The 26,081-nt window shown below is 43.5% G+C and overlaps 1 protein-coding gene across 1 annotated transcript in view; it reads left to right on the forward strand.

The window, feature by feature from the left end:
* Positions 1 to 26,081, forward strand: part of LOC115093843 (potassium voltage-gated channel subfamily H member 8-like) — a 783,142-nt gene that overhangs the window by 519,098 nt on the left and 237,963 nt on the right. Inside the window, exons 8-9 of the mRNA XM_029606179.1 lie at positions 2,637 to 2,836; positions 18,831 to 19,080. Coding sequence (XP_029462039.1) covers positions 2,637 to 2,836; positions 18,831 to 19,080 — 450 coding nt within the window. The remainder of the gene's footprint in view (positions 1 to 2,636; positions 2,837 to 18,830; positions 19,081 to 26,081) is intronic.

Consider the following 26,081-nt stretch of genomic DNA (forward strand, 5'->3'; position numbering starts at 1 on the left):
CTGTGGAAGTGAGCATAGGCAGTTTGGACAGCTTTGCTGTAGGTTCAGTGCTATACAAGGAGGAGGGGTAGATAACTGGGAGAGCTCTAATATTGAGACGCTGCTGTGGAAGGGCACAATGGCTACTGGGAGAGCTGCTCAGTTCACTCAGTGCTAAAACAGGAAGCATAAGCAGCTGGAAGAACTTTTCTCTTCCAGCTTTTACCATATTAAATATACTATTAAACAGTTTTGGATGACAAATACTTTGGACTTCAATCACCACTGGTGGTTTGGGTATCCACTAGGCAAACAGAAGCCAAACACCGGGTTTCCCTAAATATTGTTGCAAATGGGGCCTCTAAGCTGCTATTTTGAAGTGTTTTGGAGCACTCAAATTTTTGCCCATCCTCTTACAAAAAGTACCTAGAATGGAGGTGCAAAATAATTACAAAATACACTACAAATAACATTCATACAAGAAGGCAATACGAACACAATACGTAAGCCACAAACACCAGACGTATCATGAAACCTCCTTCCTACCACCCACTCATCACCAAAATTGTCCCTTCCCCAACAAGAGGCACTTCCTAACAGGGAACTAATCATCCTCCTAGCACTAACTCATATGAGGTTTGCAAGGTCCCGGCCTCCCTCAGCATCTTATCTTAACCTTACCAGGATCTGTGCACCAGTATCTAACAGCATCTCCAAACTGAACGACCACTAGCCTACAGCGCAAACATCCAAGCTTTTAGTTGGTGTCTAATAGGCAGCAGGTCACTTAATTGCCTAAAATGGTAAGACAACTTATTCCAAAGGAATCACACTGCCTGGTGAAAAGATTGATTCCAATAAATGGCTAATCAAACATCCCTCTAAGATGGAATCTATAATAATGGCTCTGTTGCAGTCCTACCCAAAAAAGGTTATTTTCTAACCTAAACTCATGGCTTTTATATGCCTGTCCAGAGCCCCTACTCCAAAGAAATGTAGTCCTGCTTGATTAAGTCTAGATACTCTCCCTTTGGCCCATAAAGCTCTCATTCTTTTCTATGTAAGGAAAAATGTATTTTTTATTTCTTTTCCGCCCTTGGAAAATCATGGGAGCCAACCATTGCCACCCTCTTTCCTTTTGCTATGTTCTATCCTATCGTATTGGAATGAAAACAGAAAAAAGGTTCTGTTGCAAAGTCACTGTCAATACTTTTAAAGAGACAGTACCACAATCCTGGAACTTGTCCTTTGAACAGTGACAAGACTGTCCCTATCTATCTGGCAAGATCCCAACAGACGCACTAACCACACATAACACACACACACACACACACACACACACACACATCCTCCTCAGATTCACTCTCATATAACTAACATACATGTGTACTCACATACTATCACTCAGACCAACCAGTCACACCCATGCATATGAGTCAGAAGTTCTACAGAAGAGAAAATAATTAAAAAAAAACAAAAACACATTTTATAATACCTATATTAACCTGCCTTTCTCTTCTTAGAGGAGATGGGGTGGTAGTATCCCAGTATCTTGGGCAGGAAGTGTGTTTGCAGGCCCAGCCTCTCCCACAGCGGGGCTTCAAGGTCCTCCCACATTTCTTGGAGGTGGCGCAGGAGTCTGTCTGGGTGAGGCTGAAGGAGAGCTAAAAGGACAGTCAGGGTGCCTCACACAAAAAGCAGCAAGTGTAAAGCAGGAAAGAAATCGGCACATACACTGCACCTCCAACACGGTGCATCTCTTCATCTCCAGGGAATGAATGCATCTACTGGGGGCTTGGGTGGTCTGCAGGATGACTGGCCATTTAGAGAGGCTACTAATATGCGCTGGATAGTCAGGGAAAATGAGAAGTGGGAAGAAATTAAATTATAAGATGGGTAACAGTTAAACTAATATGCATGCAAATTTAATGCAAAGGCTAGATGCATAGAAAAGAGAAGATATAGTGTGATCACGGGACGACAAAGACAACCAGCATGATAGATACTGTTCAGAAAAAGCAGGCAAAAAAAGGACTGTGCTGAAAGCACAGGAAAGACACACAGGCATGCCAGAAGGATGGAAAAAGGGCGCACACACTCCAGAAAAATTGGAGCAAATGACACCCACAAACAAGGCAGGGGGTCTCGACAGCCTACCCACATGTTAGACAAAGATACCATATGAAAAGGCACTTGCAGACACACACACACACACACACACACACACACACACAACAGCCAGAACTGATCCTAGGGGCCCTCAAAGCCCTGAAATCTAATTTGAGACATTGGGACACTCTTGCCCTCTCCATTTCTTCCACTCTGGGACCCATAGAATTGGAGCACCCACCTCGAGGGGTCTGTATTGTTCTGAAGATCTCAAAAAAGAGAAGACACTAAATAGTGGACTGAGTCTACCAAGTGCAAAGCAAAATATTAGTCTAGAGAAAAGGTTCACTGTCACCTGTTAGGTTTCCTGTGTTATTCAGTTTCTTACACAGTATGAGTATATCCTGCACTGAATTCTACATAATCTGCCAAGGTGGCACCAATACATTTTTTATCTCTCTGCCTAGAACTCTCCTCTTTCCAACAGTAATTCTCTGGCTTGACCCAGTCTTCTGGCTTTTGATGCGAGTGGGATTGTTCTCTTACAGCTCTGATGCATGCTGTGGTCTTTGGGAATGTGACTGCCATCATTCAGAGGATGTACTCCCGGCGTTCTCTCTACCACACCCGCACAAAGGACTTGAAGGATTTCATCCGGGTGCATCGGATCCCCAAGCAGCTGAAGCAACGTATGCTGGAGTGTTTCCAGACCACGTGGTCTGTTAACAATGGCATTGATGCCAATGAAGTAAGTAACGTGACTTCTCTTCTTTAGTCTTGACTTTGGCTGTTCAATGCCAGTGTCTTGACTTTCTGTAAAAGGAAATTCAGAACAGGTACAGTAATGTGAATTTGAGTCTACTGACTGTTACTGTCTTCCTGAACCTCAGCTGACATAGCTGTAACTGAGTAAAAATGACAAAAGTAATAATGGGGCTGGTTCCGTCAGTCTATCAGCACATTACGTTGCAGAACAAATTGTTTTCCATGATGATTCCTAAGTTATGGAATGATCTCACCCTGTCGATTAGGAAGTAAAGAATTGGCTGGTGATATCTGAGATAGGAACAATCTAGTTTGTTATAAGTAATGGAAGTCAAGGTGGTCTGGTCCTGAAGAGATGGCACTGTGTGTATATTACTGATGCTTCTTGTTTGTTTTAATTTGTTGGTTTTATATTTGCTTTATATTATTTTTACATCGTTTTGGAAGATTTTATTGTAAAACCTATAAAGTGATTCATACATTTCATTAAATAAATACAATTTTGAATTGACCACCAAGAGTCTACGATCAAGCTGGCAAGCACATTTTCACCTGCAACAGTTTATAGCTGAAAATAAATCCAAATCTTGTCAGCTAAAATGAAGCCACCACGATTTGATTGCCTGGAGTTAGAAGGCTGAATTTAGCTATCTACTGCTAAAAGTCAGTGCTAGGCAGCCAATTCTAGCAATGCCCCAGAATCACCCTTTTTTTTTTTTGCCCATTTACATGTCATTTTGTCCAGAAATGAAGGAATCTGCTGACTGGCTGCGTAGCTGCAGCTGAGCAGCTAAAGATCACTTTAGGATTCAATTTATTTTGCAAAGTTCTTGTAAACCCTTGAAATGCTGAAGGATATCTAAAAGGGTTTAGCTTCAACATAAAGAGTTTTTTGGTGACAATACCTAGAATGTTAGTTAGTTGTGATATAATATTATGAAGCATCGTTATATTTGTAAACTGTGACATTACTTTGCATAGTGATACTTGTGGAAGAAAGATGTGGAGGTTACACAGAGTCACTTATAAAACTTAAATATTCTTAATGGGGCAGTTTTCAAAACTAAGTCCATGGGTATTTTCCTTCACAGACTTTGCACTTGTTCTCAAAAGATTCTTGTACTGTCCCTTTAAAAGGTGCCTAGGGAAAACATAGTTACAGAGATTTGCATCTCTTATTTTATGGATACTTTTTCCCAGAAAAACAACATACATAGGAAAACATTTTCAAAGGAGTTACACACATAAAAGTAGCTTATGTTGTAGCACTTTTCATCAGTCCATTTGTGCACATAAAGTCCATTTATGTGCGCTAAACCTTTTGAAAATGCAGTGAAATTTCAAAGGAGTTATGGGGTAGATTTTCAAACCGCGCGATTTGGCGTACTTTTGCTGGCGCATCGGGCGCCAGCAAAAGTACGCGGGATTTTAGTAGATACGCGCGTAGCCGCTAAAATCCTGGATCGGCGCACGCAAGGCTATCGATTCCGTATAGCCGGCGCGCGCCGAGCCGCGCAGCCTACCCCCGTTCCCTCCCAGGCCGCTCCGAAATCGGAGCGGCCTGGGAGGGAACTTTCTTTTGCCCTCCCCTCACCTTCCCCTCCCTTCCCCTACCTAACCCACCCGCCCGGCCCTGTCTAAACCCCCCTCCTTACCTTTGTCGGGGGATTTACGCCTCCCGGAGGGAGACGTAAATCCCCACGCGCCAGCGGGCCGCTAGCACGCCGGGACGCGACCTGGGGGCAGGTCCGGAGGACGCGGCCATGCCCCCGGACCGCCCCTGGCCGTAACCACGCCCCCGGGCCCGCCCCCAAAACGCTCCCGACACGCCCCGAGTCCCGGGGCTCTGCGCGCGCCGGTAGGCCTATGTAAAATAGGTGCACCGGTGCGCAGCTCTTAAAATCCGCCCCTATGTGAGTAATAGTAGCAATTTTCAAAAACCCATTTACATGCATAAAACCTATTGAAAATTACTTTCAAAATTTTGAAAATGTAAAAATGTGCATATTGTTGCTTCCCCTAGCTACACATGTTGTTGATCTGTGTGCATACTTTGACCAGCATACAGGTTAGGCAATTTTTAGACATCCCGTTTACCAGGGTAAAAAGCCTTTTACATGGATAAATGGCTTTTGAAAATTGCTCTCAATCTATATTAACAGTTGATAGCTTTCTTCTTATGGGGATACTTTTCAAAGTCTTCAGCTGGCTTGCAAGCTCATTTTCAAAGCTCCTGGCAGGTACAAATACAGATGCTAAAGTATGTACAGAGACTGCAAAATGTACATACTTTATATTCCTTATTCCCCCTCCCCTCCCCAATCCCTCTTCTTTCAACATGGCTAAACATAAGTGTGCTGTCAAGGAACATATTTAACTGCATACATATGGCAATTTTCAAAATACTGTTTTATGTGGGTAAACATGCAGTTAACCACATTAAAAAACTTTGACAAGTGTCCTCAGAATCTTAGATGTACTGCTAACAAATTATTAGCAGGACAACACAGAGATAATGATATGAGGGACTATGGGATTTATGTATTGTTGGAGCAACCATGCTATGAGGCCAACTATAGCTTCTTGACTTCTGTTTATTTTTTGCCTTCATAACATCTTATGAATGCCATGCCATGAGTTTCTGTTAAGAAATATTTTCTGATGTTACAGTGAATCTCCCCTAATTTGACCTTCATATTATGATTCTTGTTCTAGAATTTCTTTTCCACTGAGAAAAGTGTGCTTCTTTTGCATTCTATATACCAGATTTGTCCAACCTATGGTCCAGAGACCAGAATGTAGGCCCCCCAAATGTTTCGGTGCAGCCCTCCAGTCACTGAAAAGGAATGGTCAGCTGTCAGAATGGTCAAGTATTTTTAAAACTTGCAGGCTGACTCTGCTAATCTTACCGTGCATCAGCCTGCAAGTTTCCATGTGCAAGGGAGGAACTTCTAAAAATGGTCCAATTGCCTTTCCTCTACCCGCAAGCACGAGGAAAAGCAGGCCAACTGGGACAAGGGCCCCCTTCTCCCCTTGAGGCAGGAGGAAGAGAGAGACAATCACACTAAGGATGTGCCCCCTTCCCCGAGGTGATCACAGCAAGGCCCCCCACTCCCCCAAGGCAGGAGGATCCCATCGACCCTCGAAGCAGGAAGAAGTGTGAATAACCATGGCAAACCAGAGGCAGGAAGAAGAACAACAATCCTGGCAAGGTGTTTCCTCCTCGCCCACAGAGGAAGAGCAAGACAATTGCAGCAAGGTCCCCTCCTCCTCCCCAGAAGCAGGATGAAGAATGACCCAGTAGCGGCAAGACCTCCAGTCTGTTGGAGGCAGGAGAATCACTGCTCTGAAGATGTTGGGAACTGAAGCAGGAAGAGAGAAGCCGGTTCTGGCTCCTTGGAGGTGGCACTGTGCTTGACCAGCCCAGGTGAGGATTCACTGGTTGTCGGTTGGCCTGACTGAAAACACTGCTGGGGACCGTGAGTAAGTTGGGGATGTGCAATTTCCTTTCTATGTGGGTCTTCTACTGCTTGGAGGAAGAAAGCATATTGGTGACCACTGGGCATTCGGGGAATCATGGATTTTAGGGCTCGAGTGCCTCTGAGGGGTAGGGTACCTTTATTCTTTTCCTCCAGCACTTCTCCCTGCCCCTCCTCTACCATCTCCCTATCATCCTTCCTCCTATCTAACCCCCTATGTACTCCCTGATCCCCGTCCTCATCTCCACCCTCCTACCTTTCTACCCCTTTACCCTTTCCTTTTCTCCTATATTTCTACCACTTGCCAGGGCTAGAAAGATCTCAGAAGTCAAGTCACCTGGTCACCTAAAATTCAGAAAAGCAAAAATCAAAAAGAGAGAGAGAAATATAAACAAACTAAAAGAAGAGAATAAAGGAAAGAAGCCCAACAAAATAACAACATAAAAGAGTAAAAAGTGAGAAAACATTACGAAAGAAATTTCCCTGGCTCATAAAAAATGTTTGACTGGCGCTCGTTTTCTAAATATATTTCCATCCTTGATCCCCCCCCCCCCTTCCTTTCCCCATCCCCATAAAAATAAAGGAAGAAAAAATATACAAATACATAATAGTACTAATAACAGTAATCAAAATTACGGGACACAGAAAGGTTAATAGCAAAAAGAGTTCCCAGGTTTTGGTTCTGGTCCACATTGTCTCTGGTAAGATTACATTTTGGCCTGGTGGCAGTAGAAAACATATTTTGTTGCTCTAGCTGCTATTGCTCCTCTTTACCCCAGGATTATACTAAGTTTTTCCTTCTCCATTCTTTTGTGAAAAGTCTTTGATTTTCTGGGTTAGCTTTGGGAAATGGGCAATTCTGATCTCTTTGTATTTTAAACAGTATAAGATGCAATGCATTTCTGTTTCTATTTCTGGTGTTGCATCACATGCAAAATCGATCTACTTGGGATTTCCAGTTCAGTTCTTGTCTGCATGCTTCTATTTCTAATTTTTGGTCACTTGTGGGTTTGTGTGTGTGACCAAGATGAGGGATTCTGCTATGTGTAGTGTTGTGTTCCGCGCCTGCGGCCATCCACAGGCGCGGCCCCCTACCTCGTTCCCCGACCAGACTCTCTTCCGCGGCGGGGCCGACTGCCCTGCGCCGGGCCCGACACCCCCGCGCGGCGCCGCAGGCCTCCGGGCTGGCCGCCGGGACCAGGACTGTCCCTGCTCCTCTCTCGCGGCCGACACTGCTCTCCTCCGCGGCCCGGATCTAAGATGGCCGCCGCCATCCTTAGGCGCGAGGCCGCACCTCTTCGCTAGATTTGAAGGGACCTCGTCCTTATAATTGGCCACAGCTGATTCCTATCCACAGGGTCAGAGGAAGTATAAAAGGAGACTTCCTCTGACCATTCCTTGACTTGGCAACGTCTCCTGTGAGAGTTGTTTGAGTCTGCTTGCCTCGGTGAATTCCAGCATCTTGATTCCTTGTTCTAGCTCGTCTTGGTTTCCTGGTTCCTGACTTCGGATCGGCTAGCGGTGATTCCTGATATTGACTTCGGACTGGCTATTGGTGATTCCTGGTTTTGACCTTGGACTGGCAAGTGGCGAGTCTTTGGTGCGTGACACCGGACTGGTGAGCGACAACCCTCTGGCTTCGACCTCGGACTTCCTTCTGACCACCATCTTCAAGGGCCCACCTAAGTCCCAGCGGCCCCTACAGGCTCCTCCCGGGGGGACCGTGAGCTTCCAGGGTGAAGCTCCAGTCAGCCCTTGCACCGTCACCTGACCTCTCAAAGGTCTACCTAAGTCCCAGCGGCCCGGGTCCCTACGGGCTCCTCCCGGGGGGATCACGGGCTTCCAGGGGTGAAGACACCTCTCCGTTCCTCGATGTCACGACTCTTCGTCCGCCTCCACCATCACGCCTGTCTACAGTATCGAGGGTCCTCCGGTCCCATCTTCGGTTCCTGCCTCGCCACCTGACGGGAGAACCTTCGGGTCTTCCCTCAAGGTATTCCATCCTCCCATCGGCCCAAGGGTCCACAAGCCTGAGCATAACATGTAGGTTCTGTAGCAGGCCAGCTTGTTTCGTTCTCCCATACTGTTATCTGCCATCATATTATGTTTCCATTGTATTTGTATTCTAGGGTATGTAGCAATATTTGCAGTGCTGCCTTTTCATAGATAGAGTTATTGCCATTTGAGTTTGTGGTGCCAATGCCATTTTGGTATGGCAGGTTTTCTACATGTGTGCTAAGTGTATTTTTTGCAAGGTTTTTGCAGTGTGTCTGGTAGTGCAGGAGATTTGCTCCCCTGGTGCCTGTTTTTTGAGCTAGCTGGAATATTTTTTGACAAATCATCAATAAGCTTTCATTGGAGTATGCTTCAATTAGGATTAATTTTGAATTTATTTTGAATTTTCACGTACAATAAATGTTCCTTTTATTCTCATGTTTTCTTATTATATTTTTGATTCTGGGTTCTTCACTATACATGATGGGCTTTCTATTTATAATGGGATTCTTTGACTTGTATGATTATGACTATTGATGTTAATCATTCTTTTTCATTGTCTTTGTTAGATTTAATTCTTATAAATAAAGGAATTTGAAAACGTCTAAGACACTATGTACAAACAAGGGACATACTGAAAAGTTGATGATGTAGTAGTGGTGTGGAGCAGAACTAAAGTTTAGTTTTTCATATCAACTAGCAGAGGTACCTGTTCTATGGGTGTGTTGTGGTCTATCTATTGTGGTCTGTGTATCTTGTTATTTGTCTTTGCGTGGATGGGTAGGTGAAGGGTGTCTGTCTCTATGTGTGTGTGTGTGTGTGTGTGTGTGTGGTGTGTGTGTGTGTGTGTGTGTGTGTGTGTGTGTGTGTGGTGTTTGTGTTTGTTCCTTTCAGCAACTTGAATAGAACCAAAACTGGACCTTGAGTTGTGGACTGATAGTGTGATTGCCTGGCACTTGGCAACTGATTCAAGTGCTGATTAGTTGGCAAGAGACTAAGAAGCCAAAAATCCAGGACATCCTTCATATGGCAGGAAGGGATTCTTGGTTTGAAAAGTTTGCCCACCTCTCTTAGACATCTTATTGAAACAGTGTTCAATATAATGAAAAAGTAAGATAATAAATTTGTCTTCTTTGAAGATTGCTCATAAAAATGCACATTTTTGATAGTGGCCTAGATTTATCATTTTGCTATAAAATTGCAAAAAAAAAAAAAGGGGGGGCATGGTTATTTTCCAGATACTGCATTGCTATAGCGAGAAAGAGAGAGACTCTTTATATGGCTCTCATGTAAATAAACTATTTATACCACTGTAAGAGGGGCAACTAGTAACTCGGGGTGATGTTTTGGTGGTGGCCTAGGTTTTGGGGGGCAGTTTTACCTGCACAGTCAGAGGTACGAACAGCACAGTGAACATCAGTGAAGATTTTTTGTGATTTGGAGTGAGGAAAGGTACACAAAGATGAGATTTATACATTGTACTCTCGACCTAGCTTGTGTACCTTTCCTCACTCCAAATCACAGAAAATCTTCACTGATGTCTATTGTGCTGTTCGTTCCTCTGATTGTGCATCTAAAACTGCCCCCAAAACCTAGCCCACCACCAAAACCTCACCCCAAGTTCAGAGTGGCCCCTCTTTCAGTGGTATAAAAGTTTCCTAACGTGTGCCTCCCCAAATGCTCTCTCTCCCCTCCCCTCTCTCCCTCTTCCCCTTCTCCCTGCCAAAATGGGATTTGCGATATTTATCGCAAATCCTGTTTCGGGCATAACGCACACCATAATGCCAGTAAAAAAAGTGTAGATAAATCCCATGATAGTGTGCATTACGTTATCGCACACAAAGTTAAGCACCCCTTGATTGCGGTGTGTCTGTCTAGTGTGGTCTGTGTATCTTGTTATTTGTCTTTGCATGGATGAGTAGGTGTAGGGTGTCTGTCTCTCTGGGCCTCATTTTCCACCCGGATCGCACGCGATACCAAAATGGGGGTGGAGTCGGCCCCGGAAGAGGAGGAGTCGGGGCATCACCGGGGCCGACTCCGCGAAGACGCCGCAGACGACGAAAAGGTAAGGCCCTTTTCGTGTCCAAGTTCGCGCCCAATAGCTATACCTTCTATGATGGCGCTATTGGGTGCGAAACCGGCAGCAATCGCACCACGACGGTGCGATCGCTGCCGGCTAGCGCAGGCCCGTCCCCCATTTCGGCCCCCCGCCCCTCATTCCCTAACGTATCGCAGGCCTGCGATACTTTAGAAAATGAGGCCCTCTATGTGTGTTTCTTACAAGAACAGAGACAGCACATTGGAAGGCAAAACGCTTGTAAACCGAAGAAAGTAATGAATGCTCAATTAGATGCCTAATAGATGATTCGATCTCCTTATCCATTTTGCATAAGTTGAATGTTGGCATTTGGGTCCTGGCCCAACGCAGTTTTTGTATGAAACATGGTACGTGTCAGGGGATCGTGTAACTTCACTTCTGAGTTTGGATATCTCTGGATACATCTGGATCTTTTGTATTAAAAACTTTTTTGAATCAAAATTTTATGGACATTGAGTGTTTTTCCTACCCTATATTGTGTTTTTGTTTGCTTTGCAGCTTGGGCAGTCACCTTGTTTTGCTTGATTCCAACCCTGATTTATACCATTGAAGTACTTGAATATTTCTATCATCCCCTCATTCTCACTTCTCCTCTAGTTTATACATATTAAGATCCTTCAGAGTCATCTCACTGTGAGCCATTTTAGTAGACTTTAGTAGACTTTCTCTGGACTGCCTCTATTCTCTCTATGTACTTATGATGATACAGCTTCCAGAATTGGATGCAGTACTCTAGATGAGGTCTTACTAATGAGCTGTGCAAAGGGATTATTACCTCTTTTTTTTCTTTTAATAACTTGCACGAGTATATGTGCACATATTATAAAATAGTCTGGCCACACGCACATATGCGCCAAATTTTAAACAGGCACTCAAATCCTGCTTCTACCATGTAAGTTGGGAGATTTTAAAAGGGACATGTGCTAATTCCATTACCAGTTTACCTGTTCATCCATTAGTTTGCCCAGGTAACAGCTAGGTCCTCCAGACCCCCCTGTATTGATACTCTGTACTCCCCCTAGTTACCCCATAATGGCTTGATCTTTTATTTTTATTTTAACTTACACGCCATCCATAGCAGAAGCAATGTTATGCGGCAAGGCACCTCGATGCACACTGGAACGTGTAAGTATGTACATGCACATCTCTTGGCCAGACTCAATATGCCCATACCCCCCAGACCCCACCCCTTTTTGAAAAATTTTGAGATGTACATGTTGCGGGAGATACACGCATATAGGGCTGGCTTTTAAACTCTGCTTGCCACAAGCAATCCCAACTTATTCATGCATCCCCTAATTAATGCTCATGCCAAGATTTTAAAATTCACCTTATTAATTACAAGGACCAAAATTTCTAAGGGACGTCCTCTTTTTCCTCTAAATCCTTTTTGCCTACTGCCCTCAGTACTTTCAACCTGACCAATTTGTAAATTCAGAGAAGTCCAGGATCCTTCAAATACAAAAATCTTTGTATTTGAGTCATTTAACTGAGTCTGTGTAGATTTATCTACTTTATCTTTCAACTCCACATTAGATAATTTTTGCTTTCTCTGATCTGCTTCCTGCAATACATTATCATCTACTCTTAATTTTTCATCTAAAACTTCACTTTCTAGGTTTTCTAATTCCTCCCTCAAATCTTCAATCTTTTCTAGGTCATTTACTAGGAGCTGCAAATTTGCATCATTAACAAAATTTTCAATCACTTCTTGATACTCAGGTGGTGGAAGGGGCTGAGAAATAATTCCTTCCATACTCGTGTCTCTTTCAATTCTCAACTTTTTTTCTTAAAAATTTTCTAATTCTTGCTTTTTTTTGTTGTTTTTGTCATTTTAAGAATGTTTTTCTTATATCTTGGAACCAGAATCTAACCACTTCCAAAATGTTAGATTCCAACTATGAAATTCCAAAAGAAGGGGACTTTAACCCCAGTCCAAACCAAAAACTTAACCAAAGACTTAACCAAATGCTGGATTTCAACCAGTATATAACCAAAATATACTGCAACCAGTTATCAGACTTCAACTAGTGAAATAAAATTGTAGTGCACTACCACAAGTCAATTTATGAGCTCAAATCAAGTTATAAGAAACAAAATAAACTAAAATATAAATCCCACAATAAAAAGGAATACTTATTCGAAACTTACCGAAATAAATGACTCCAACCTAAGTGGAATAAGCATGGTAAAAATTACATATAACAACGCACACAATAAACAAGACATATAAATAACAAGAAACTACTTACTATACTTCCTATGTTACCGCCTTTTTACCCGAAACTAGATTTGTACTGCTAAGGGAAAATCACTTATCAGTTTCAAGCAAGCCAATAAGGTGGCCAGAAAAAAAAAAATTAAAACAGACTGACCTTAAGTGCTTCATTGGCCTGAGCTTTCTGCACCATAATTCCTTAAGGGACAGATTTTAAAAAGCCCCCGCGCGCCGGCGCACCTATTGGGGCGGATTTTCAGAGCCCTGCTCGCGTAAATCCGCCCAAAACCGGGCGGATTTACGCGAGCAGGGCCCTGCGCGCCGGGAAGCCTATTTTACATAGGCCTCCCGGCGCGCGCAGAGCCCCGGGACTCGCGTACGTCCCGGGGTTCTCGGAGGGGGGCGTGTCGGGGGGCGAGGCCGGAGCGCGCGGCGTTGCGGGGGCGTGTCGACAGCGTTTTGGGGGCGGGTACGGGGCGTGGCTACGGCCCGGGGGCGTGGCCGCGCCCTCCGTACCCGCCCCCAGGTCGCGGCCCGGCGCGCAGCAGGCCCGCTGGCGCGCGGGGATTTATGTCTCCCTCCGGGAGGCGTAAATCCCCCGACAAAGGTAAGGGGGGGGTGTAGACAGGGCCGGGTGGGTGGGTTAGGTAGGGGAAGGGAGGGTAAGGTGAGGGGAGGGCAAAGGAAAGTTCCCTCCGAGGCCGCTCCGATTTCGGAGCGGCCTTGGAGGGAACGGGGGGAGGCAGCGCGGCTCGGCGCGCACAGGCTATACAAAATCGATAGCCTTGCGCGCGCCGATCCAGGATTTTAGTGGATACGCGCGGCTGCGCGCGTATCTACTAAAATCCAGCGTACTTTTGCTTGAGTCTGATGCGCAAGCAAAAGTAGGCTGATCGCGCTTCTTTTAAAATCTACCCCATTTTGCATAGGCCGCCGGCGCGCATAAAGCCCCGGGACGTGCGTAAGGCCCGGGGCTTTCGAAAATGGGCGGGAGGGGGCGTGTCCGGGGCGTTCCCGAAATGACGCGGCGTTTCGGGGGTGGGCCCGGGGGCGTGGCGCCAGCCCGGGGGTGTGGTCGAGGCCTCCGGACCAGCCCCCGGGACCGGAGGACGGAGCGGGGCTGCTGGCCGACGCGCGCAAAGTTACGCCTGCTGAAAGCAGGCGTAACTTTGCCGACAAAGGTAAGGGGGGGTTAGATAGGGCCGGGGGGGTGGGTTAGGTAGGGGAAGGTGGGGGGAGGGCGAAGGAAAGTTCCCTCCGAGGCCGCTCCGAAATCGGAGCGGCCTCGGAGGGAACGCACGCAGGCTGCCGATTTTGCACAGCCTTGCGCACGCCAACCCCGGATTTTATAAGATACGCGCGGCTACGCGCGTATCTTATAAAATCCAGCGTAGTTTTGTTCGCGCCTGCTGCACGAACAAAAGTACGCGCTCGCGTATCTTTTGAAGATCTACCTCTAGGTGCATTGTTGGTTAGGGTTTCGGCACTATAATTGTGGAGATTTTTATCTATGCCCTGTTGTTCTTTCCACAATTTATAATAGACAAAGATGAATCAGTTGCAGTGCACTGCTTCCAAATTTATTTTAAATGTAATATTACACAGGAAAAATATTACATTGGAGAAGACCACACTTTGAAAAGACTCTCAGTGAGTATTCCCAAATTCCAGAAGATACAATCAGACTTATATGCTGTTTATTTCTACAAAGTCATGATTCAGCAAAATTTTTCAGATTGACCAATCACAGTTTCACTTCTGCATTTTACTTCAACAACATATGTCTTACATGTCTTACATCATTATTAGTCAACAGGTCAGCATGGCCTAAGTTCTAATTATAATTATCAACATTCATCTACAAGCACAGCACATTTTGTTACTAGTAAGGAAGGATCGCACATCATTATATCTATTTTCTACCAATTACAATTATTCTTTCTCTTGTCAATGGAGCCAAAAAGTCTAACAGTACAGTCTTGAGCAAACTTGCAGTAAAGCTTTATTTTTTCATTATAATCTAAAATAGTAACTTCTATCTTCTTTGTTCATAGCAAGCATAGTACAAATCAGTAAAGAATATTATAAGCTAAATTGGACCATATTGGACAGAGATATATAATAATGGGTCGATTTTAAAACAAGCACGTGGGTGTCCATGTGCACGCAGTTCCTGGCATGCACACATGGACACAGTGATTTTATAACATGTGTGCGTCGCCGCACACATGTTATAAAATACAGTTCCCGTATGCACATGTGCACTGGATTTTAATATCCGTGTGTGCATGTGCGGGCGAGTCGGGACTCGAGTGCGCAGAGGGGGAATTTTAAAACCAATGCATGGCAATGCGAATAGTCCTTCCCCAGTTTCATCCCAGTCTGCTCCTTTCCTATCTCCCTAACTACCCTTCCTACCATTTCTCATGTCAAGCCTTCCCCCAATGATCCTAGCCCCCCCCCCCACCTTTCTTTTTAGTACCATATTCCCATCCAACCCCTGTTACACATATTTTTCTGCTTCCAAGTCCCATGTCGCATGCTCATTGTGTTAATTACTTTTCGTTATAAGAAACTCAAGTCTCATTAAGTTGCATTAGAAGAGATTCGTACCTACTTATATTTATTATATTTTTTATTTTTTATCAATGTTGCCTCGTTAGAAATACGCTAGAATTTAAGTTTTATTACGTTGCATTGTTAGAAATATGTTTCACTGTAAGAAATAAGCGCACCCCCCCCCCCCCCCCGCTTATTTCCTTTCCGTTATCTGTAAACCGATGTGACATCACTGATCTAATGTCGGTATATAAAAATGTATAAATAAATATTGTAAATACACAGCAGAAGTCACTGTTTTTGTGGGGTTGAGATATTTTAGGCAAATCAGCAGGAACCTCATTTGTATAAGTGTAAGGTAATGCATTTTGGGCACAAGAATAGGAAATGCTCCCTTTGAATGGGGCAATAATTGCCAGTACTAACCAGGAAAAATCCTGGGAATATTAGGGAATGAGTATGCAAAGAATGAGGATATCATCCTGCCACGATATAAGGCATTTGCCAGACCACATTTGGAGTCTGTGCTTCAGTTTTGGGCATTCATCATTAAAACTTATTCAAATGTTAAAAGGTACGAAGATGGATTACCAAGCTAATGAGAGGGGCACAGGGGCTAATATATGGTGAAAAACTATCCAAACTGGAGCTAGATACATTGGCAGTTAAGAGGAGATCTAATTACACTGTACAAATATCTCAAAGGATCCCACAAGAAACGGCAAAAGGAACAAGAGAGCTTCTTCAAGATTAAAGGGGAAATGAATATCATCACCTTCAAAGGAAGGGATTTTTTTTACTCAGCATGGTTTTAAACTGTAAAACTTTTTGTCAGCAGAAATAGTTAGAATTAAAACACTAAATCAATTCAAAAATAAATTGGAAAAAGTTTTAGAGGAAAAAGATTGATGGATATAATGATACTGCTACATACTCATGAAAAGTGCAAATCCAGCAGTTCTGAGCAGATTGCTATAGCTGGGGTTGGGAAGGATTTTTTTTCAATGTTACGCAGATGCACAGTATTATCTTGGATTATCACGGAGACAGAAAACTGTTAGATAATCACAAGAAGGTTTGACACGATGAATTTCTGGTCTTTCATCCTATGTAAGGAAATACAAACCTTGAATTGTTAGCATTGCTTGATTTACATTTACAGGATGCTGGGCTTGATGGACCCTTGGTCTGACCCAACATGGCAATTTCTTATGTTCTTATGTACATTACTTGTGATCCAGAGAAATTCTTCCCCCATTGTAAGGAAAAAGGAGTCTCTTGGGCCTGTGGAATTCCCAACTTCTCCTTCTAGAAAAAAAGAAGTGTGTACGGACCCAAAGGAGATACTACACCGACTCAAATTATGCATTGCCAGCAAGGAGGCTTATAAATCATGACCCATGTTTCATCAGATTTGCATCATTCAGGAGTAATACCATTTCCAATTATTTCTGATTTTTTTTAAAGAAGAATTTGCATAAAACCTGGGAGTAATCATGTTTTGAACAGTATTAAAAATGACATCGTACACACAATGATAACATGGCCTCTTGCAGAAGTTCAGGGCTACAATAGACTAGGTCCACCGCCCAGCTTAGACATTTTATTTATACCTATGTTTTAGTTTCTTTTTTCTTTCAGTTTGCTGTCCTTTGCCTCTGGCTACCTTAGACTCCCAAGTTCTGCCTCCTTGTTATATGTAACTTCGACTCTTGTTAAATGGTTGTTCAAGTTGTACCCCTGGTTACATGTAAACCGATTTGATATGAATTTTTTATTCATGAATGTCGGTATAGAAAAGTGTTAAATAAATAAATAAAATAGGAGTGCAGATTAAAATTTGCAGTATTTTAGTTGATACAGTACACATGTAATCCCATCCCTGGGTATGGATTGCTACCCTATGGGGCCATAAAGGTATTTGTTTCTCTTTGGGGCTGGAACCTCTCACTGGCTAGCGCTTTCATATTCCCTCCTACTCCCAGGGTGGGATCCTTTGTAGGTGGGGGGGGGGGGTTAAGATATATTTTTTTATATTCCACTTCAAAGCAGATTACATGCAGGTACTGTAGGAATTTCCCTATCCCCAGAAGGCTTATAATCTAAGTTTATACCTGAGGCAATGGAAGGTAAAGTGACTTGCCCAAGGTCACAAGGAGCAACAGCAGGACTTGAACCCTGGTCTCCTGATTTGTAGCCCACTGCTCTAACCACTGGGCTACTCCTCCACTCCGATATGACGGGGGTGACCATTAGTTGTATTACCAGGGGGACGTGCACTCTTTTTCACAACACTGTAGATGCTATGGTAGCCAGAAATAAGAGATAGGAGACTCTGGTTGAGTGTCCAAAATCAATATCTTTACTGATGAGTAACCAGATGGAAAATAGCAAAATTCAACTTAATCCCTTTAGTTACACTTCTTTCTCATTCTATCTGTGCAAGGGTCTCTTTACTTTGCTCCAGGGGCAATGGAAACACTCACCATCCAGCGCTCCTTTTTGTGACAGATAAAAACCCTTCCAATTGGCCAAAAATATATTACACAGACTCTAAGAACCTAAGGCTTGCCATACTGAGTCAGACCATCGGTCCATCAAGCCCGGGCGAAGACCTTGAAGGGGGGTCCTCAGATGTAACTCAAATTCAGTATTACTCACAGTTTTCCTCAGTCCTTCTCAATCCCACTCATTTCACAGATCCCACATTGGGAAGGGGTCCTGGATCGCGCAGCTTTCGATGTTCCTTTACCAGGGTAGGAAGAAGGGGCAGCCAAAATCTTCCTCCCAGAACCTCTAACCAAAAAGCCTCTTAGCATCATGAACTGATATCAACACCGGAGCTGTTCCTTGCAGCAGGTCACCCCATCTAGGGCAGGTCTTCCCTATCCCTGGGCATCCTGAACACAGAGCTCCACATTCCCTGACTATGCAAAGGCCCAGACGTCTCACAAGGCTCCTGCCACAAAAACTGCAAATACCCAAAAAACAACCCAGAGGGAGAATCCCAACCAGCCAGTGAGTGGACTAGAAAAGGAAATCACTCCGAACCCTGGTCAGGACCACCAAGCATGGTTTGCCCGACTCCTCTGACTGGGCCCGAAACATTAATTTATGGAAAAGACTCCTCACTGCCTCCTAACTCCAACTCACTCTGAATTGCTCCAGAAGCTCATTCTTAGAAGCTGCTTTAGTTAACTCTCAGGAGTCGGACCACCCCAGCACCCTCAAAGCTAGGGGCTGCACTTGAATGGAGCCTCCCCCATTTCTAACTTACACTAGACTGCTCTGTGAATAAAGGAATTCCCAGGGCTTAATTGTGATGCAACCAAAGGGTCCGTCACACATATATTAATAGTTGTCATGTTTACTTGTGCGGCAGTGCGCAGTACAACATAGAGTGCATTTTATTATAATGGTCCCTCTTTTTTTTTTAGCAGGTTTGGAGCCAGCAAGTTAACATTAGAGGATTTGTTAAAGCAGGATTTGATAGCTGAAACAAATACTGGATTTTCTCTTAGAACCTGGTTTCAGTTTGCTATACCCAAAGTTTGTTATAAAGAGGAACTACTGCATTTTTGTAGGGTTGTGTTATGACTGACCACACAGCTTCTGTTTCACTTGACAGCTGCTAAGGGACTTCCCAGATGAGCTGAGAGCCGACATCGCTATGCACCTTAACAAAGAGATTCTCCAGTTGCCCATCTTCGAATCTGCAAGCCGTGGGTGCCTACGCTCTCTCTCCCTGAGCATTAAAACTTCTTTCTGTGCACCTGGAGAATATCTAATCCGTCAGGGAGATGCGCTACAAGCCATTTACTTTGTCTGCTCAGGTTCCATGGAGGTCCTGAAAGATAACACTGTGCTGGCTATTCTAGGTGAGTAAATATTACTCCCAAAGCCCCAAGTATGTGATAAACCTCATCTTCATTAACAGGGTAACTATCTCAGTTTCTGTTTACTATCACAAATGTTAATAGCTGATCCTGCAAAACTGGAATTGCTCCTCAACTTCTCACTTTATTTCTTAATAACAGGTAACAAGCAGACAAGGAGGTAGATATTCAAAAAACAATTTGACGGATAATTGAAAGTTTTGATAAATTCAGCCTCTTGTATGGCTGGATTTTAGCTAGATATTTCATTTTCCGGCTAAATTCTAGCAGGATAAAAGAAGCGTTCCAGGGGCACAAATGGGAGGAGCTACTTCTCCAGCTAACTTAGCAATATTCAAACTTCTCTGGCTAAGGTATCCAGCTAACTTCAGACCTGCTATTAGCAGGTCTGAAGTTAGCCATTTATCTTATCTGATAACTTTAAACTCATCTGAGTATATTCAGCGATATGGCTGCACCATTGAATATCCCAGCTAAGTTATCCAGATAAGCCATATCCAGCTAACTTACATATAAGGTCATTCACTAAGGCCCTAACGCACATGATAAGGCCATATCGCATGCGAAAAGGGACTTTTTGCATGCGATATAATGCTAATTAGGGGGAGGGAGGAGTCGGCAGTGTCTTCGCTGCCGGCGATAATGTTACCAACGTTATCGTAGGCAGTAGCACGCCAAATAGCACAACCTTTCACCGTGCGAAAACCAGCAGCCGGCACACCGTGGTGGTGCGAAGGCTGCGGGTTTTCGCAGGCCCGCCCCCTATTTTCTCTGGATTCATCATTCAGCAATGAATGATGAATCCAGGCCTTAGCCAGCTGTGTCTGAATATTGACGTCTAGATGTACTTCAACTAGTTGTACCCAGAAATGTCAATGGTATTCGTTATGAAAGAAAATTTGAAATTTGGTTATGTCAAGTGTTTTTGTCTTTCTACAACTGTGGCACCAGTTTGGCAATGTTATCATGCAAATACACAGTCACATACTCAGACAATGTTTCATAGAGACTGTGGGGTAAATTTTAAAAGGTTGCGCGAGGACGTACATGTGAGCGAGCTACCCGGCACGCACACATATACACCCAATTTTATAACTTGCAGGCGCGCACAAGTTATAAAATCCGGGGTCAGCGCAGAAGGGGGTGCACAATTGTGCACCTTCCACGCGCCAAGCCACGCAGCCTTCCCCCGTTCCCTCTAACCTGACCTTCCCACCCCTTCCCCTAAACTTTCTCCCCCCAGCCCTACTCTAACCCCCCCAAAATTTGGGCTGGATTTTAAAAAGGTTATGCACGTAACCTGCCTTGTGCACGCCGGGCCTATTTTAAAAAGGCCCAATGACACGTGTAAAGCCCCGGGATGCGTCTAAGTCCCGGGGCTCGCAAAAAGGGGCGGGGCATGGGCGGTCCATGGTGGTCCGGGGGCGGGGTGGGGTGGGGTCAGGCTCAAGGCAAAGCGGCCATATTTGCTGCTGTGCCGGGGATCGCATGCCGGCAGTCGGCCGGAACGCACAATTTGCGCCTGCCTCTGGGCAGGCGCAAATCATAAAACAAAATTTTTGAGGGGGGTTAGAGTAGGGCTAGGGGGGAAAGGTTAGGGGAAGGTCATGTTAGGGGGAAGGGAAGTTCCCTCACAGGCCGCTCCAATTTCGGAGTGGCCTGGAAGGGAACGGGGGATAGCAGTGCGGCTCAGTGTGCGCAAGGTGCACAATTATGCAGCCCCTTGTGCGCGCCGACCCCTGATTTTATATCTTGCATGCGCCTGCACGTGCAAGTTATAAAATCGGGTGTACGTGTGCGTACGCCGGGTAGCTTGCGCACATGTACGCCGCACATGTTATAAAATCTACCCCTTTTTGTTTTACCTTTTGCGCGCGCCGGCCAATTGCCGGCACACGATCTCTGACACAACGGCAAATGGCCGCTGCGCCAGGAGCCACTGACCCCGCCCTGCCCCCGTACCGCCCATGCCCTGCCCACACCCCACCCCTTTTTGCAAGCCCCGGGACTTACGCGCGTCCCAGGGCTTTACGCGTGCCACCGGGCCTTTTTAAAATAGGCCCAGCGCATGTAAGGCCGGTTACGCGTGTAACCTTTTTAAAATCCAGCCCCTATGGTACAGAGGTGTGAAATATGAAATTTAATTTAAATCCATTTGCTCATGTCTTTGCTGATAATAGATCACAGGTAGATGGACATGACCTGGATATAAAATGTTCTTTTTTCCTTCTCAAAAAATGCCTAAAAAGTTACTTGTCTCTCTTTGGAGACTTTGTGTCAGGTATATTATAGCTGATTTTCTGATCCATCATTGACTGCATGAGATTTGGCGGTAAGGGAAAGGAAGCAATCTAAGAGATAATAGTCTTGGGGAAAATAGTTCTTATAATCCTTGGACCATGTTTTTTGCATTTGCCTTTCTAAGCCAGCTGTTGATATGATTTCATCAAAGCTTTCCCAGGGCTACATTCCAAGAGGAAGGTTTATCAAATCTTTGCTCCAGTTTTACTCCAGTGCAAAATTTCCTCAAAAGTTATCAATGAAAATAGCCCTGAATTTTCAACTGGGAAAACAATGGTGTAAAGCTGGAAATATTCTGAAAGATTTTAATGAGCTAAAGTTCAGGAAGTGTAATGAATTTTCTGCTTTCTTTTTGTACTGTATCTTTGTTGTAAAATGGAGTATCTTCAAGCTTTCTAGATTAGATCAGGCAACAAACTATCAGGGTCATTCATCAAAATGCGTTTTAGCGTTAACGCACATTGTAACACGTTAACGTGTGCATTAACGCCATAACGCATGCAATGATAACGCTAGCGCATGGCGTGAATGCAAATTTTGGGAAGGGGTGGGATTAGGGAGGAGTTTGGGAGGGATTTATGAAAATGAGGGGCAATATCACACCATGCAATAGCATAATATCACACATTTTTAATGCTGGAAATAACTACACCATTTTTCCTGCCATTAAGCTGTGTGATATGACCGAAATGGCCTTAATGCAATTTGTGATAATTTTTTTTAATTTGTTTTGGCCATTTCTGGGCTTGTGAGTGGAGTGGAGAGAAAGTGAGCCTCTAGGGAGACTTTTACAGTGTGCAACTATTTATAATCCTATAGGAGGAGCATCTAATAGCTCAAGGTGAGTATTGGTGGTGGTTTAGAGTTTAGGGGCCAGTTTTTCATGCAGAGTGAGACATACAAACAACACAGTACACCTTGGTGAAGATTTGACATCATTTGGAGTGAGGAAAGTCTCACAAATATGAAATTTTGTACTATGTTATCTCGGCCTAGCTTGATGATACCCTGCTATAGAGTACATCAAGCTAGGGCAAGAGAACATAGTAGAAATGTCATCTTTGTGAGACTTTCCTCACTCCAAATGGCATCAAATCTTCACTAAGGTGTACTGTGCTGTTCATACGTCTCACTCTGCATGGAAAACCGGCCCCTAAACCCTAAACTGCCACCAATATCTCACCTCGAGCTATTAGATGCCCCTTCTATAGAAATATAAAAAATTGACTACTATGAAGGCCTTAGAGATAGTCAGTCTCTCTCTCTCTCTCTCTCTCTCTCTCTCTCTCTCTCAATGCAAGATGTGAAATAGGAATTATCATGGGGTGTGAAAAGTTTATTGCACCACATGCAAAGCAGTATGGGTGGTAATTCTAAAATTTCCATAAACACACCCCTTTTTCTTGGCGTTATTATCGCATTTTGATGAATGTAGGGGATAGTGCTGTATAATCCACTCCTTCAGAAGTATTCATACTGTACCTGGCAGGGTGCACCAACAGCTTTTAGGCAGGTGAGCCCAGCCTAGCATCCCAGAAATACAAATGGAACTTCTCAAAGCAATAACAGGGATGACAGACAGAGAGCAATGCTCTTTTACTAACCTGATGCTACCCTTGTGGCCAGTAAGCAGTGTCATGGTGGCAATGGGTGGCAAGGCCTTGCATCCTTACAACTTCCTTTTGCGCACATGGTGATGATTCCCTCTCTATTTTTAGGAGATGGAAGAATTTTTTCTGTTGAGGATACATGCACACTGCTGGTTTTATCATCTGAATCAGATTCTTCTTTTGTCTCGTGTCTCTGAAAATGGAACTGGCAATATTCTAATTCTGAAATATAAGGCAGCTTGATTTTGCATTCAATCTGCTGAAGACAACACAGCAGAAGACTGATACCATAATTAGTGTCAGGGTATGTTTTGTGATGCTTTTTAAAAAATATTTCACAAGCAAAGTTTCATGTTACAAACATGGAAAGATAGATTATAAAAAATAACTGCTTAGCTTCTCAGTTATAATATATATGAGTAGTGCCTGGTGTAGATATAGATATAGGAATAGTGGGATATCCCACATTTGAAGATCATATAACTTGACCTCCAAATGTGAGATGTACCATTTGGGAACAGATGAGAAGTCTGTAAAAAACCTCCAAGTTTCCTTGTCATAAGAGATTCCAATTCCTTCTGTAACAATTGTACAGGCTTGATTTTTTTATGCTACAGGATCTTTCCTTCTTTTTAAAATTGCTTTGTTAAAGACAACATTCATGCAAGCTGCTTTATGGTATGTTTAACTCGCCTTTGACAGTTGGTTATGATCACCCTCTTCAGTGATAAGGATGACATTTCTCCCTAATAAGAAAGTAGATAGCCAAAGTGATTAGGGATCAAGTTTCAGTGTGATCTAGTCACCAAACTAGCGATCTTTGGATTTCTCCCTCTCACAGTAGCTAATTTTAGCCACTCAAAAAAATGGGCAGCTGCAGAGATATTCCAGGATGGGGGAGAAGATTTAGGGACCTAGCACTGATTTTCTGTGCTAGGTAGCTAAATGTAGCCAACAAATCACATTGGCTATGTGGCAGTCCTAAATGTAGGCATCTTAATTTAAGCTCCCTGAGTTTACAGTTGTTTTTAACCACAACTTTCTATGACTAAAAATGAGCTTAAGATAGCGAACCAAATTATAGCTGATGATCTTAGGTACTTAGAGGTCAACTCAAAATAGGCCTACTTGTGTTTACCAGTTTGTAAGTGTACCTAATAGAGTAAGAGCTAGATTCAAAAGATGTAGGTGCCTAACCTATGGAGTTAGTAGCCTAGTAATGCATAATTGAACATCTCTCCCTGTTGAGCTCCTAAATTTAGGGAACTAGTTTTACTAGGAGATACATTTTAAAAAATGTGCACTGATGTCAGCAACCCTTGTGAGGATGAACCAATCTTTGTTAGCTGGCTAACTTTAGGACAGCTCTTTGGCCTCACCAGACTAACAGGGTTATTTATCAAATTGCATTAGGGCCTTATCGTGTGCATTAGGGCCTTGACCCCTGCGATAATGCCTAGTGTATGCGATAAATAGCGTATGCAAATTTAAAATTAATATTCTAGTGGAAGGAGTTTGGGCGGATTAAATGGAAATGAGGGTTGGTTAAAGTGGCATGTGATAGAGCAACGCAGGTTTTAAAGCCGGAAATAACTGCACCTTTTCTCTGTGTGTTATGCCTGGTTAGCTGTGCATTACCAGCCGAAACAGTTTTTATTGCAAATGCCAGTTTGGGAGGGAGAGCAAGAGAGAGAGCTTATAAGTTAACTTTTTATACCACTGTAAGAGGGGGCACTAGTAACTCAGGGTGAAGTTTGTGGGGTAGGTTTTGGGGGGCAGTTTTACATGCACAGTCAGAGGTATGAACAGCACCGTTGCCATCAGTGAAGGTTTTATGTGATTTGGCGTGATGAAAGGTAAAAGAAGAGTAGATTTGTACAATTTACTTTCCACTTATATTGATTGCAGCTAGGTAGAGATAACACTGTACAAATCTGCAGGATGTGTGAAATTATAACAGCACACATTTCCCACAGGGGTAATTTCCCCACTCAGAGGGATTCTGACTCACAGAAACCCTCAGTACAGTAGTTACTAACTTGTCCCCTACCGGATTTGGGTTAAAATTGGTTTCTTTTTAAATGTTTCATGAATTGTCAATGAATTCCAATTTTGTAATATAATATTCTGAACTTCCTGGCATAAAAGGCAAAACACAGACCATCTAGTTCAAAAGTGTCTTCTCTTTAGATGCAGGGCCGGTGCTCGCTTTTTTGCTGCCTTGTGTGAACAATTATTGTGCTGCCCCCCTCATTCATTCTCTGTCTCGTGCCAACTTCTTCAAGCAACCTAAACTTTAAAAACTGTCACCCTCTATCCTCCGGGTCTATACCCCTTCCCCCAGAACCCATTTCTAGTGTAGTATTAGGTGCCCTAAGCAAATCTTATACCCTTGCACCCTCCTGCTCTCTCCATGTTCATGGTTAAAAATTATGCATTTATAATAGATTTTACATGAAAAAGAATATTCAAAGTACAGTCTTCTGAGGTAAAAAAAATATCATAAGTATTTGCACGCACTTCCTTTGTGCCAACCAGAAAATCCTACAAAAGAAAGACACTTGGAACCCATATGGCATTAGGGCTACTGTAATGCATGGGCTTGATCCTCAGAAAGCCATGAGTAAATTACAATTAAAATATAATAAACCTCCCACACCAAAACAGCACTAACTGCCAGCACTTAAAAAAGTAACAACCCTATACCAGGCCTTAAAACACCAATACACCTCCTATTAGGAACATAGAAGAAACCGAGCTCCTATAGATTCCTACATACCTCAATACCCATTCAGAGCATAGGCAGACCCTCACCAAATACAGGAAAAAGAAACCATAAAGCATAAATAGAAACATGCAGGCAAAAACTGAATAGGAAAACCACAACAAGTCAGACTCTATGCAGTGCAGCAATGGAAAAACAGAAATCACCAATCCTCAAACATTAAATAATAAAATAAAGAAATATAATAAATACATTACTCATAACAGTGTAAAGATACTAATAAAAAGAATATTTCAAAACAGTTGGTGAATGGAAGATCCAATAATTAAAAACTCATAACTAGTCCT

Source organism: Rhinatrema bivittatum, chromosome 6 (assembly GCF_901001135.1).
Source record: "Rhinatrema bivittatum chromosome 6, aRhiBiv1.1, whole genome shotgun sequence".
Taxonomy (NCBI): domain Eukaryota; kingdom Metazoa; phylum Chordata; class Amphibia; order Gymnophiona; family Rhinatrematidae; genus Rhinatrema; species Rhinatrema bivittatum.